Source organism: Neolamprologus multifasciatus, chromosome 10 (genome assembly GCF_963576455.1).
Source record: "Neolamprologus multifasciatus chromosome 10, fNeoMul1.2, whole genome shotgun sequence".
Classification (NCBI taxonomy): Eukaryota; Metazoa; Chordata; class Actinopteri; order Cichliformes; family Cichlidae; genus Neolamprologus; species Neolamprologus multifasciatus.
The window spans coordinates 15,273,081-15,287,636 of NC_140448.1; the positions used below are offsets into that span (position 1 = coordinate 15,273,081).

The 14,556-nt window shown below is 39.1% G+C and overlaps 1 protein-coding gene across 3 annotated transcripts in view; it reads right to left on the reverse strand.

Annotated features, from left to right (window-relative positions):
- Positions 1 to 672: 672 nt before the first annotated feature.
- The window catches only part of cadm2a (cell adhesion molecule 2a), a 221,754-nt gene continuing 207,870 nt past the window's right edge, over positions 673 to 14,556 (reverse strand). For all 3 annotated transcript variants that reach the window (XM_085175234.1, XM_085175233.1, XM_085175235.1), the window contains 2 exons: positions 7,209 to 7,331; positions 673 to 6,303 (listed from right to left, as the gene is read on the reverse strand). In XM_085175234.1, coding sequence (XP_085031360.1) covers positions 6,185 to 6,303; positions 7,209 to 7,331 — 242 coding nt within the window. In that variant the 3' untranslated portion in view covers positions 673 to 6,184. The remainder of the gene's footprint in view (positions 6,304 to 7,208; positions 7,332 to 14,556) is intronic.

A 14,556-nucleotide genomic window follows, 5' to 3' on the forward strand; every position in this document is an offset into this window, starting at 1 on the left:
AGAAGATTCAAAATCAATGCAATTTTACAATTATAATTTACAATTTTATGCCCAATCATATTACTGACCAGATGCCAATAAACCTAATCAGATAAAAAATGTTTCTCCACTACTTTAGCCCCCCTTACTTTTCCACCACAACCTTTATTTTAAAAATGTTTTTCTGCCGTTAAATTCATAGCGTGTGACTATTAGTATAATGTCACAGTTTAAATTTTTTATGTTTTTTCTGTGTTCTATGTTGTGAGTAAATTATGGATGTATGAGATTTGCAAATCATCGCATTCTGTATTTATTTACAGTTTACCTAATGTACCGACCTTTTTCAAACTGGGGATTTATTAATATTGAAAACATTATAATGTGGATGGTATCATAGTAGCATCACAACCACAGAGCTCAGATAGGGTGCAAAAACACAACATGAATTATTCTTGTTAATAAAAATTCATGAACACGTATCTGTGCATGCGTTTTCTTGTCTTTTTGCAAGTATGTGTATATGTATGTGTTTGTGTGGGTGCGCTTGTGCACTGATCCTCATGAGGACAAATTCAGATGTTTCCAGCGTATTTATTGTATATCATTATCGCTCAGTTGAGAAATACTGAGGTAAGAAGCTTTCAGGAGGAAAATGATGACTGAAAAAATGGAATCAGGCTTATACAGATGTTTTGGCAACTATTTATTCAACAATTTCATTTCATACATACGAACCTCTAAATTAAATATAATAAATCCCACAGACAATGGGAGAGAAACACCTCCGTTACGGTGCTATATATCAAATCAAGCTTTCGGAGTACAGCTTGATATCAAACCCCCTATTTCACCAAGGTACATCAGAGGCTGAACTAACATTTGTCTAGCTCTAATCCTGATCTTTACTGAGCCTCACTGTGGATATTTTGTATTTAGTGAGAGACAGTGCCTTGCAGCACCTGCCACCTAAAGACTGATATACATAAAGATGTGTGTTGCTACAAAGGGAAACATGATAAAGGACAAAAAGCACTGAACCGCTTACATAAGCTAAAATTAGATTCTGTTAAAGACACCTTCCATCATTGTTGAAACTCAGTAATTTGCAGCATATTTCTAAATCTCAGTATTTCAAGTCAGTGATCAAAAAATTAAAAAAGAAAAGAAAAAAAGGTTTCCTTAGTCTAATATTCCAATGACAGCAAGGTGACAGAATTATTGAAGAGTCACTGAATCATTTTTTTATTATCATTGTGATAATCTTAAAACTCAAAAAATACATGGTGTCAGCACACAGGGACTAGCAGAGTGAAAAGTGCTCACGAGTCCCCATTTTAAGACAGAAAACAAACAAACAAACAAACAAAATCTAAATGAAATATATTCCTGAGATGCAAAACAAAAGAAACAGATATAATAATAATAAAAAAAAGAAACATCACTACATGCGATTGTGTCACATGTTGTCATCGGTGTGACAGTAAAGAAATTGGGCTGATTGATTCTTGTGTCACTATTGCGGAGTGATAGAGAAGTGCACTGAAGCCATACTGTACAGCAAAGACATCTGAAGAGCCAGAGGAAGGGAGATGGGACAGGAACAAGCCATGTCATGTTACAAGCACTACTGTAGAGAACACATTTGCCATTAAACTCACGTATTAAAAAAATATAAACCATAAGATTAAAAAAAGGAGAATTTATGACAGACTATAACCCAAAGTGTCCATTACGCTCACTTCTGCTTATAAGCGGATTTTAATATTTTGAATACTAACGTGGGCCTCTAATTTCCTGGAAGTTAAAAAAAGTACGTCATTACTTTACGTCAAGTGTCATTACTGCCTGCGATGTTTGGTGACCCGATTTGCTTCGAGGTCAGCGTGGTACGATGAAACGAGTGTCTTTTTTTAGCAGGTTTGTAAAGCTTTATTAATCACACATCGCATCAACTTGACTGATTCCTCTTTAAATGAGCCCAGGAGGGTGGTTCAGTGGCAAACTTCAGGTGCAGAGTCACAAGGCACTAATATAAAGATTTTCATATATGTGTTTTAATGTGACTTTATAAGATACTCTGTAATCTGGTCATTTTTTAGGCAACAATATACCGTATCAGCCCACATTGTAAATAGTGACAGTAACTTGAGATCATACAGTTACCGTCTTTTGCATTCAGAACAGAACACACGAGATGATTACAGATAAAAGTTTTATCAACTCAAAGCGAATGGTCTCACAAACCCACGAGGAACTGTGAAACTATAAACAATCTTCCAATTTAACCCACTGCAAGCAGCTTACATCCCATAAAAGGTGTGGGTTTTGTGCATTTCAACCTGACAAATCCTAGGCAAAACAGTAGCCTATACATGAAACTTTTTTTAATGTGATTTTGCACAGGCTTGTTTGTGTCTCCGCCAACCTGGAAATTGTTCACAAAACTGGGTGCAATTTCATGTTGAAATTACTGCCAGTATTGCACTGTTAAATCTGCAGAAATGCACAACCGCAGCTCCCTGACTCGCACCTTCAGTTGAAGAAAGCGGGTTTGTTCGGAGCCAGGAAATTAGAGACTTACAATCCCACAAAATGGACTCGTGCCCAATGAAAATGGCACTGCGGCTCTGTTAGTGCCTTTACTGTCTTGCTGCCAGGATGAAATTAAAGGCTTGTGATCTAGCGAATATTAACCCAACTGATAAACGTTGAAAATCAAGGAGGCAACGCGTTTAAAGCTTATTTTCAACCGACAACAATACAGAAATAAAACAAAGATAGCCAAGATATAACAGAGCTACAGTTGATCCTGTCGTAGTGCATGGTCGTATGTGCCAGGCTGCTAAAATAACAAATTAAACAAGATTCAGGTTTGGTCTAATGATTATAAAAATCCATTTGCAACAAATTAGCTCATTACTATTATGTCAAAACAAATATTTACATGTGAGTTTCAGAAAGAAAAAAACCCCCTCAAAACAAAGCACAGATTTTTACTAATTACTAAGAAATATCCACCACATTGGTCAGAGTGCATACTTGAGTAAATGGCAACTGTTTTATTACTAATGCCAGCATCAACTCATCACTGCAGACCCGGTTAATTCTCAGTGTGTTTGATATGAAACTGCCTAACTTTCTCCGACTTCAGAATAAACAAATTCATTCAACTACTTTCCTGTTTCAAAGTTGGAGTTGTAAAGCAACACCAAGTGTGATCGACACCATCAGTGATTTAAGACACAATGAATAGAACGAGATACAAAAAACCAAAAAAAAAAAAAAAAGAAAGAGAAAGATGTTAAATCATTGTAAGAAATGTATCTACACATATAAAACCCAAGGTTTGCTAGAACCATGTTAGACTAGAACACTTTGTATAGAGCATTTGTGGTGACGCTGAAGTTGAACCTGTACATAGTGATATGCTCAGTGCACTAAAAGTGTGAGATATGCAAACTGTGGCAAAGCTTCTTTATTTTCAAAACAAACAAATAATTGCTTTTAAAATGTATTAAAATGTCAAAACCCCCTAAATCCTACATCGACGATGAAAGGTAAAACCGAGTAGATTGACTTAATTATTCCCAACTTGTGGTTCGCTCAAGAAGTGCTCGAGTAACAAAATACAGACAAAAGATTTTTGCTGACCCTATTTGCATAATGTTGTAAATTGGACCACCAAAATGGAGACAATTGGGCCCAAAATATTATTGCCCTTGATTATAATTTGCTCCCTGGTAGCAGACTAGTGCCTCGCTTTTGAGCATTTAGGATCATTCCTTCGAAGCCAAACTTCTCCAAACTCATGAAAGATGAAAGGTTGCTGACTATGACGCGTCATGGCTGTCTTAATATGTGGAAACGTTCTTGCCACCGGCATGGAGGTATTGTTTCTTTTGATTTCAGCTCCAAATTCTATTACCTCAATTTCCATGGAAAAGCAGCTTTTTACGGAGTTTTGCGCGTTTGATTTGCCAGATGTCCTAGAACATCAACTTCTTCAGATTTGGAGCAACTAGGGTCAGGCCTCAAACACACAAAGCCACCGTTTTCCCAAAATCAAAGTACAAATATACCATCTTCATTGTGGTTCTCTCTTAAATAAATTTCAATTTCAAATAAATTAAACATGAAAAAGAACCAAACAAAAACATGCTAATGTGTATTACCAAAATTTAGTTCTCACACATTATATACATGCCTTGTGCCAAAACAAAAATACATTTGTTTTAAAATTTCTCTAATGAGGATAATGTAATGGAAAAAAAAGTAATTAGATAAGGTGGCTAATATACATATTTGAGCAAATACAGGAATCCAGAATTTAACAGCAATTTTCACAACCAACCACATTGTAGCAGACACAATATACAGCAGGGAGCTTAACCATTAAAACCAAAAAAATATTAGAAACATTTTCTTTTTAAATATAAAAACATGATTTAGCTTACATTTTCAAAAAGATGCACTGCACTTTTTTTTTCTTCAGAATTGAATCAAAGACAGCCTTGTCATCTTCTCGTTACCCATTTGAATGAAAGAACCGTTCACAAGGCGATCTAGTTGTTGGCAAATGAACACAGTAACTCATTCAGACAATTTTGTGCTTTTCTATTTGTTTTCAGTTTTTTTAAGTTTTGGAAAAGAGGCCCCTGCAGATCCCTGACCCAGCACTCACACCATTTGTTTCTTTTTCTATTTGCTTTTTTCCCCTTGAAGACCCCGTGAAATGGAAATTAAAGTTGAGTTAATGGAGACAGACTGGGAAAATAGGCATAAAAAGCATAACGAGCTGATGAGGGCAGCTTCACTAAACTATTAAAAACTATTTAAAAATAAATTTGAAGGTGACAAAATCAAAAACAATGACAGTAATCAAACAGATGTTATTGGTCTGGTCTTGTTTTAACACCTTGTGGTTGAGTTTACATTTCACGGGTTCCTCAAGCCTTAAAATAATTTCAATGTGACAAACGATAACCAAATTATTCAAAGTGAAAAGCTAAAGTTATTTGAATACAATTTATACAGCCTATACAGAGAGAGGAGAGTGACTCTTTCTGCACACCTGAACCCTTTATGGAAAACACAAACTACCGTAAGCTGTCCAGATGACACTGAAGGTGATGGTGTTTTGCTAAACCGCTGCCTGGACGGTGCAGGACTATACAGGTAAAAGTACCTGGGCAGCACATTTAGCAAGTGGTTTTATATACTTGATTATGCTTGCTGAAAAGGAACGCTTGACCTAGCATCTTTCATATATTTTTGGTGTGTTTTTCTCTGCTCTAAACAATACCACACTACCCTTTATTACTCCTACCCTAATAATGCAAATCATATTGTACACTTACTGTATCTGATAAACCTTGCTACAGTGTTACACAAATCCTTCTTCGTATCTTACAAGGGTCAACGGTTTAATTACAACTCTATTTAGAGGGAGATGGAATAGGGAAAAGTGAATCACCTAAAAGTACCATATTTAGTGTGACAGACATGTATAAGGCGTAAATAGCACAAATCGTCATTCAAAAAGAAAAAGAAAAGAGAAAAAAAAAAGACTCGATGCGTAATCAAAAGCTGTGAGCTAAGCAATGGAATGATGGCTAAGGTAACCATCTACAAAGCATTTACATTGCTACTGACAGACGATACATGAAGGCATTGACAGAAGTTCAATGGCGTCTGTATTTTTAGGCACCGTGTTGATGTGAGAGATGATATGTGTTCGTGGATGTGTGTGAACAGGAATATGTGTTTGGGTGTCTGCTTGGTGGGGAAGAGGAGTAAAGACTAACGAGAGGGCTGAGGAGCAGTCATGGTAGATTTACAGATTTCTAGGTATTCATGTTGAAGATGAGGAAGTGACAAAGGGGCAACTTCAGCAGCAACAGCAAGCTGCCAGTGAAAATCATCTGCCAAAAGCAAAAAAACAACGAACACAAAAAACCCCAAACCAATGAAAAAATAAAGGACAAGATGTAAATGACAGAGATTGTTTCAACAGAAGGAAATAACAGGAAAACACACTGGGAACTTGTCTGTTTGTGGACTGCCTGTGGGTTCCTTGTTGACATGATGGGGGCCAGTGGCCGGAGGAGAACAAGAAAAGTGGGAGACGGAAAGAGAGAATAAGAAGTACAGAGATCAAAAGAAGGAAATGAGAAGGCAAGAGCTGCACAGCTCCCCCTGCAGTCTAAATGAAGTATTCTTTCTTTTCTTCCGCGTGCGCGTGGTTTCCCTCAGCGTTGATGATGGCTGTGTCGGCATCGGGGGCATCATCCGCTCCTTTGGCCTCGTTTGTCAAGTATGTTCCTGTGGCAACGAAAAAACAAACTTCTATTGAGGAAAACAAATACCAAGCAGCCCTGCATGGTGTTGGCTGCCTGAGGCGAAAAAAAACACATCTGAAGACAACATCAGTAGTGTTACATTATTCATATCTAAAACAATGAGGAGCTGGGATAGTGTAGTGGAGTATTTAAATAAAGCAGAGCAAAATTTGTGAGACCCTGCACCGATACAGCAGAATGGCATCAACACCTACGTTGCGTGTGACGACCATCAGAACTCACAGCTGCAAGTCCAAATTGAGCTCTTAGCTTAAACTTAGAAGTTAATGTTGTGGCATTAGTGACAAAAACCGAGCGGCAACTTGGAATTCACTTTATTTCCACTCTTCTTTGCGAACTTGGAGCTAAACTGTAACAAGTTAGTCTGAGAATCAATCCATCACTTTCGGTTTGAGAAGTGATTTACATTTACACATACAGGAAGCACATTTAATTGCATAAACAAATTTCTTCCCTCACATTATTACTGTTTGTCTAATACTGTTTGGGAATAAAATGCTTTTTTTCCTGTGGTGCCAAAGTGGATTTATGAATGTTTATTTTCTCCCATCATTATCACAACTAAATTAAAATAATATTACGGACCTCTGCGCAATTAAAAAACTCCATTCACATTATTGATAAATACATGGATAGAGAGTGAATTACAATAACAACATGTGCTATTACTTTGTGCTGCATATCAAAGGCACATATTCATTAACATTTCTGATGTGTGGATGGTGTAAGCTTTCCCACTTTTGTTCTACACTTGCAGGTGTAACTTGGGAATTGGGAAAGGACTGTATTCTAATGGGACAAAAAGGACATGCTCCACTAGCTCCATGAGCCTTGAAAGCCGTAGGTCTGGTCCACTGTGGATTTTACCTTTATGCCTGGCCAGGTATCTTCCCAGAACGATGATTAGACACAAGGTGACAAAGACCACTACAGCCACCACTCCTCCGATCAAAGCATGGTCAGTGCCGTGCTGCCCAAGAGCATTGGGATCTGAGGAGAGACGGCGAGAGAGAGACAAAGAGAGCTGATGAAAGTGCCAGTTGGTGAGGTTAGGGAGTAAGAGAAGAGAACAGCAGACAGTACACAACAGAGCAAAGAGGAAGGAGATGATTATTTCCAGCTCGTTCCTGCTTTAACGATTGTTCTAAGCTGCTATAATTTGGTTCACATCATGCAGTCAGAGCAGAGCTTCGTAGCTGTCTGAGAATAATAAAATAAAGAGAGAGGGGAAGAGAGACGGACGCCAGATTTACACAAAGAGACAAGCAGGCACACATTCGCCCTGCAAAATGAAGGAAAAAGAGAATGAGAGAGGGACTTGGAGAAAAGAAGTGAATAATTCAGGACCACCCTCACACTGCCGTAAGAGTCCCCAACATGCAAACCAGGGCAGTAGTGGAAGAGCAGTACACAGTAAATAAATCATCACTTGGAAAATAAAAAAAAAAAAAAAAAAAAAAGGGGGGGGGGGGGTGGGGGGGGGGGGAGATCAATCTCTTTCTGATTTTTAGCCAGAAATTGTTGTTGGGAAAATGAATAAGGAGTCAATACAGGTCTCCAGCTGCTGGATAAGCAGTAGAGATGATAGTCATGAAAGAGAAAGGAATCTGCCTGTCCACACCTCATGCAAAAACTCATCAAAGGTTTCCCTTTCTTCTAACAAAAGCTTATTTCCTTTATTCGCACTGACTTCCTCTTTTCACAAAGTCTGGTTTTCAGGTTATTCAAGGTAAGGCACGACACCGATGTGCTGACAGCATATGGACACGTTGTAGGTGGATCTAAAAAAAAGAAGGTGACAGTGACAGCAGTGGGGAAGATAGGTAACGGAATGGCCTGTATTATTCATATCAGTCTATGACACCCGAGAAATTAGTACTTATCTCATTATCCTCTCCGAGGAATGCCACATGCAACCCTGCCCCAGTCTGTGTGCAGTGTGTGGGCTCGTGATAGCTAAAATACAGCAATGTCAGAGCAGGGCAGGCAGTGATAGGAGGATGGTTTAGCCATACAACACACGTCGTATATTGACACTGTTTCTCTTCAGTATTCTCCTTTTCTTTCTCTGTCTGCCCATGTGGCCAAATTGAACAGCTGGCTTGCTCTCGCTCCATAAGTCTCCATGGTCCGAGTGACCAGGCTGTCAGACTTCACTGCCTCCCAGTGGACACACGCACTCAAATTGACACACACACACACGCATACGCACAGACGTTTGTGGTTTCACTGCGCCGCAGTTCTGCTTGGTCAGTGGAGCAAAGAGTAGAGGAATGTTCCCCTGGCAGGACCCAGCAGGGCGAGGACTAGGGCATTAAGTTACACACATGGTTGTGTCTCCTCACCTCCACCTGTCAGGACTGTGAATATTTTTTTTTCTTTTTTTTTTAAACACACATCATACACTATCACCGTCTGACCGTTTCCACTCTGGTTTGGCTATTATACAGCCACAAGTCACCCACAAACAAGCCAACTGGATGTCTGATTGTTGTATAGATTACAATGCAAGTTTCAAATCCTGAAAGAAATGCGCTTTCAGTGGCTTCAGAAATAGAAAAATAACCCATTTGGTCCTTACTGACTATGTTCAAACATTTGAAACATTAATGCAATCTTCATAACACGGGTCATACATCATGCTACTGCCCCCTCATAGCTCCAAGGCCATGCCAACAGTTACACTTTTATTGATTTATTGGCGATAGCTTAGGGAGTATTATTGCATATGTGAAAAAAACTTGCAGAATGCCTTTTTAGCTACATATAGAGCTGCTCAGAGTTCAAGTGATATTATTCGAGTCGTCGTCTGCGGCTGAACAAAAGAGGTTTAAAAAAAAAAAAAAAGAAAATCAGTGTGTGTGTTGATGTGGCATTAGAAAGAAGCATAGTAGCCAGATCCTAGAAATTATAAACAACAAAAAAACAGCTTAGTCTCTCACCAAACTGTAGCTGGTTATGTTGCATTGGTGGATAGGCTTTGACAAAAATAAGAAGGTCCTGCTTTTGCTGGATCAAGCTGACCACTATGAGCCCAACATTATCTTCCTCTCCTCTTGCCTCTAATCCACTCTGCTAAGCAAGAGTTTTTCACTGCACCACGCAGAGGATTTTTCAATGTGCCGTGAGTGGTCACCCTATTCAGCCGTTCTTACACATGAATTCCATACACTGTCGAGATAATCAAGCTGAGGCCTCGTCTGAAGTTGTCCTTCTTTAAAAAAGAGAAAAAGAAAAAAGAAAAAAAAAAGAATACTGCAGGAGATTCTCGACAGAAGATCCTCACTGGAGGAAATCCTCATTTTGATGGGTAGAGCCTGCAGGCTGCAGGACACGTAATTCTCACTTGCTCTGAATTACCTGGGTAATTACCGGCTCTTTTCTCACACGAGCTCAATCAGACATTCCCGGACTTGGTGCTAGGGAGGTGGGTGGTTAACGTCAGATCCAGCTGATTCTGGTTTCTCACATGAGGTCCTGATGTGTAATGTTTAGAAAAGTATAGAATGTGTGAAAATGTTCTACTCTCCCTACAGACACAGTAAGGGGCCAACAGTTTGAAAGTTGGGACCTCAAATGGGTACTGTTATGCCTTTTGGTCAAAAGTGAGTAGTTAGTGCATAGTCTGATTAAGTTACATAAGCAAGGTGATAAATAAGTTCAAAGTTAAGAAACATTATAAGTAATTCATGCTAAAAACAGTTAAAATGTCTGGGTTCGAAATTTGCTCAGAGTGAGACATCGTTACCACAAGCGATCTTTGTATTGTATGTGCGGGAATGGGAGCGATCATTCGCCTATCTTTGACGTATTTTCTCCGTTAATGCCGTGAAAAGTGCTTCGGCAGTATTAAGAGTGAACGAGTTCATGTACACGCTAAGAGTGCCCTACACGCTTGTACCTTGGGAAACGTTCGTCTTTGTGAGTATTAATGTGTTCAGAAACAACTTTTATATGTGTTTACCTGGAGTGAACTGTGATGCTAATGTAACGCACGTGTTAAGCTAGGCTAAGTTTAAGGAGCTTGCAAAGAAAAGCGTCTGGACTTCTTTAAGTTACTTGAAGACGTTTCACCTCTCATCCGAGAGGCTTCTTCAGTTCTAAGGTCAAATGGTGGAGAGTCCCAGATATAAACCTGGTGGGAGTGTCCCCCCACAGAGGGACAAAAGGACCCCCTGATGATCCTCTAATCGCCTGAGCCAAGGTGTGGAACTGGGTGTGGGTCTCAATCAGCCAGAGTTTCTGGTGAGTTCATTGTGAAACCTGGCCCCACCTTATCATGCGAATTCCTGAGGTCAGATGGCCCAGGGTGTGAGAGGGCGTTAAGGCGTCTGGGAAGGGATCTCAAAACTGGATTATAGATGGCAGAGAGTTGGTGTCGTAAACCACCGCCTCTGTTCAAAGATGGTCGCTCACAGTGGACATAGATGGCTTCTTTCACTCCTCTTTCAAACCATCTGTCCTCTCTGTCCAAAATGTGAACATTGGCATCCTCGAAGGAGTGTCCTCTATCCTTAAGATGCAGATGGACAGCTGAATCTTGTCCTGTGGAGGTGGCTCTTCTGTGTTGTGCCATGCGCTTGTGAAGTGGCTGTTTGGTCTCTCCAATGTAGAGGTCTGGGCATTCCTCACTGCACTGTATGGCATACACCACATTGTTAAGTCTGTGTTTTGGCGTTTTGTCTTTCTAGGCTAAGTTTGTCATTAAGATGTGTATTAGCTAGCAATTTATTTTCACTTTCTGTATATTTCAGTTACAAATAGGAAATAGCAAGGAGAAGCCTTGAGAGAGGATAAGGCTTTAAAGGATCTTCATTAAAAGCAAGAAAAGCAAGCCTTGTGTGGAAGATCTCGTCTATTTTGTTCGCTAGCTGTCTAGCTTCACATGGTCATGTCATGAGGGCAGCATAGGCACAATGCAGAGGGAGGCTAAGGGTGCCATTGATTTTATCTGCATACTGCATGTAAATTACCCAGATTATTTATCTTATTGATATTTTTCAAACAGTTAAATCCCTGAACGAATTAAACCTTATAATATAGATTAGACTCTTATTTTGAAATTCGGAGCGGGCAACTTCCGGGAAGGAAGATCGTACTGCTACTGCTTGCCACAGAAAGGGTTAATGAGAAAGTTATCGTTTTCCATCCATCTTTAAATTAGCATCTAGCTGGAAGGCGAACAGGTATGTTTGTGTGTTGTGTTGTTGTTTACATTTCGGACAATTTGTAAATGTATTACTTGATTGTTAACAAGTTTATGAGTGATCTAGCAGGCTGATGCTAGCACCTCTTGTGCCTTTTCTGTGAATTAATTAGCATAACGGAAACGTGGTTATATCAAGTGATTGTTTATTTTGTTTTATGTCATGGTTACAGCTCTTACGATGTGTTTATGGTAACTTGTGAATAAATGGGTTGGAATACTCCACCATGGTCCATCTGTAATGATCATTGAGTGCATCGTCTGAATAAAGTCCGGCTGGAATGCTACACTGCATACTGTTTGGTTGTTTATTAATGGTCAAAATTTCATAACCTTTTTATGCCCCTTTTAAGATAAAGGGAAGACTGTGTGACATTCAAGAGCAAATTTTCCAGCACTCCATTAACTTGATATTCATGCAGCGTTAAAAGCTTGCAACATTTACAATGTGTAGATGCCTTTTGTGTGAGTGATTTAAAAAAGAAAAAAAAAATCACCTATCTAATCACCACCTAATCACCTCTTGTGTATTCTGGTCTAGTCCGCTGTTACTCAACGATGGAGAAAAAAAAATACAACAAGGCTGTACAAAGAGACAAAGTAAAAATGGACAAAATAGAGATTGATGCACACAAAAAGGCTGAAATTTCACTTGGATCAAGACAAAAGAGGAAAGAAGGGGGAGGAGGAGAGGGATCTAGAGTTGTGGGTTATACATTTTTATCGCTCCAGAACACATTATCTTTTAATAAGGGCAGATACATTCTTCTCTGTGTGATTTAATATGAGAGTGTGGCAGAGCAAACTCTTCTTTTAATATTTATAACACCCTCCTTGTCGCCTGGCCTTGCGAGTTGGGCTTGTTTAATAAATTAAAGAGGGTTCAGGTCTTCTGTGAACCACTGTATGGCCGCAGAGAGCCAAAAGTGTAACTGCTCATCTGATCTCTTCCATTGTTGCTGGCTCCATATGGGGTTACTGTGGAAGGGTATGTAATAAAGATACAGTGCACATTTTAAGAGACTGTGTAAAGGCTGGAAATAAAAATGTGTATGCATTAAGCATATATACCTAATGACATGATGTCTAAAAAGTGATATAAGGATTGATGTACTTAAGAACTAAGTGCTGTAAATCCAAAGCAGATATTTTAACACTTTATCTACAACTGTGACTTAAAGAGACTCCTTTGACACTCACAGCTGACAAGTATGTATCTAACACTAAGCTAGTTCGCGTTTGGTTCAGCAGGGCTGCTATCTCCACAGACAGCACGTAAGCAAAAGAAACGTGTGCAGCTTAAGTGTCAAAGAAAGCTTCTTAGAGCAGCACACTGCATGTCAACTGCATGTCCTTATCTCACTTTTCAAACGCCGTTTGCTGTCAGTGTCTGAAGAACATCACGAGAAATGTTTGCCACGTGTAAATTATTGTTATAGCTGTACACCATCCACCGCGCCGCCTTTCATCTGCACTGACAGAATCCTTTAATTCGTCATACAGTGCAAGCTATTCAAATGTCCTTTCCATTCTGCTGCTTTAACTTACACGCATCTTTCTCCCTCTTTTCCCCTCTCGGTCGTAATTTTGTGAATATTAAAATTCATCCCCCACAGGCACCTTTTCTTCTTTTGTGTTATGCTTTTTTCATTCTCAGTTTTAGATTTAGCTCTGTGAAGCAGTGGTTTCAGCTCAGATCAATAGAGCAGAAGCTAGCTTAAGCACGGGCTGCTTATAGACCTGCAGTGTCCTTGTATCTGTGGTGCGGGTCGGGGAATCTTTCGGTGTGGCAGAACAGAGAATTTTGCAACTGAAACTCAACATATGTCTGCATTCATGAAAAACATAAAAATAAACAAATACATAAATAAATTGGATGCTATTTTAGCAGGAAATATGAAACTTGTTGTACATTAATGGAATGATTACCGAATGGGATGTCGGTAAGTTTAAAAGAGTATGTGTATGGAGCTTATACGTTTTATTGGCTTGGGGACTACTTTTTTGGTTAATGATGCCTGTTGCTTTGAGGTGCTGCAAGAAAAATATGCGACCACCTCTGTCCCTTCATCATAAAACCAAACAGTCTGTGCAAAAACACCAGTGCTTATAATGTACCACACACATCTGTTCCCCTTTTATTACCCATTTAGTAAGTGTAATTAAAATGTGTTTTGATATTTGCCTGCACACTGTTTGGCACGCCTGTCTGGAAACCTTTTAAACTTTTACTCTCATTTGATATAAAATTAGAAAAAAGCAACTCAAAACAACAACTTAGAATATACTGTGAGTTTGAACTCCCACATTAGAGATGGTGAACAAAACAGATTTTTATGATCACAAAGAGGCTGTTTTGTGCAAGTGAAAAGAAATTCATAGTAAAGCTGTCAGCGCCCATTAGTGTAAGCATTCAGAAAAAGGCCAGAATCCTATTGCACAGGTTGCAGTGGATCCATAAATAGACTAAATAATTTTAATACATTGTACCCCTCAGTCTTTATATATTTATTATATTTTTATATTATACTGGGTAGCTGAAGCCAGCCTATATTTGTGACATTTGAATCACCCTACCTGATTTTGACAGGCTGTATAGTACACGCTATAGTGTTCACTTTTCTTTTTTAAAAAATTTTATTTCTACATTTTTTGCCAAATGCTGATTGTTTCACAGCCACCACGATTTTTTCTGCAGGACTCAGATACAGTTCTTTCAGTCTAAACTGTTTATCTACAGGTAGCAGCCCAGACATTAGGAATGACAGCAAATACAGCAGCTTGTTGTCACACCATCTGTTTACACACTCACCAGCCATTCTTTTAGATGCACCTGTTCACTGTTCGCAAAATATGACCATACTTTTGAACCTGGAAAACAATGGGCTGCAGCAGAAGAAGATCACACCCAGTGCCACTCCTGTACGCTAAGAAACTGAGACCACAATTCCCACAAGGTCACTAAAATTGGACAATAGAATTTGGAAAAATGTTGCCTGGTCTGAGGAC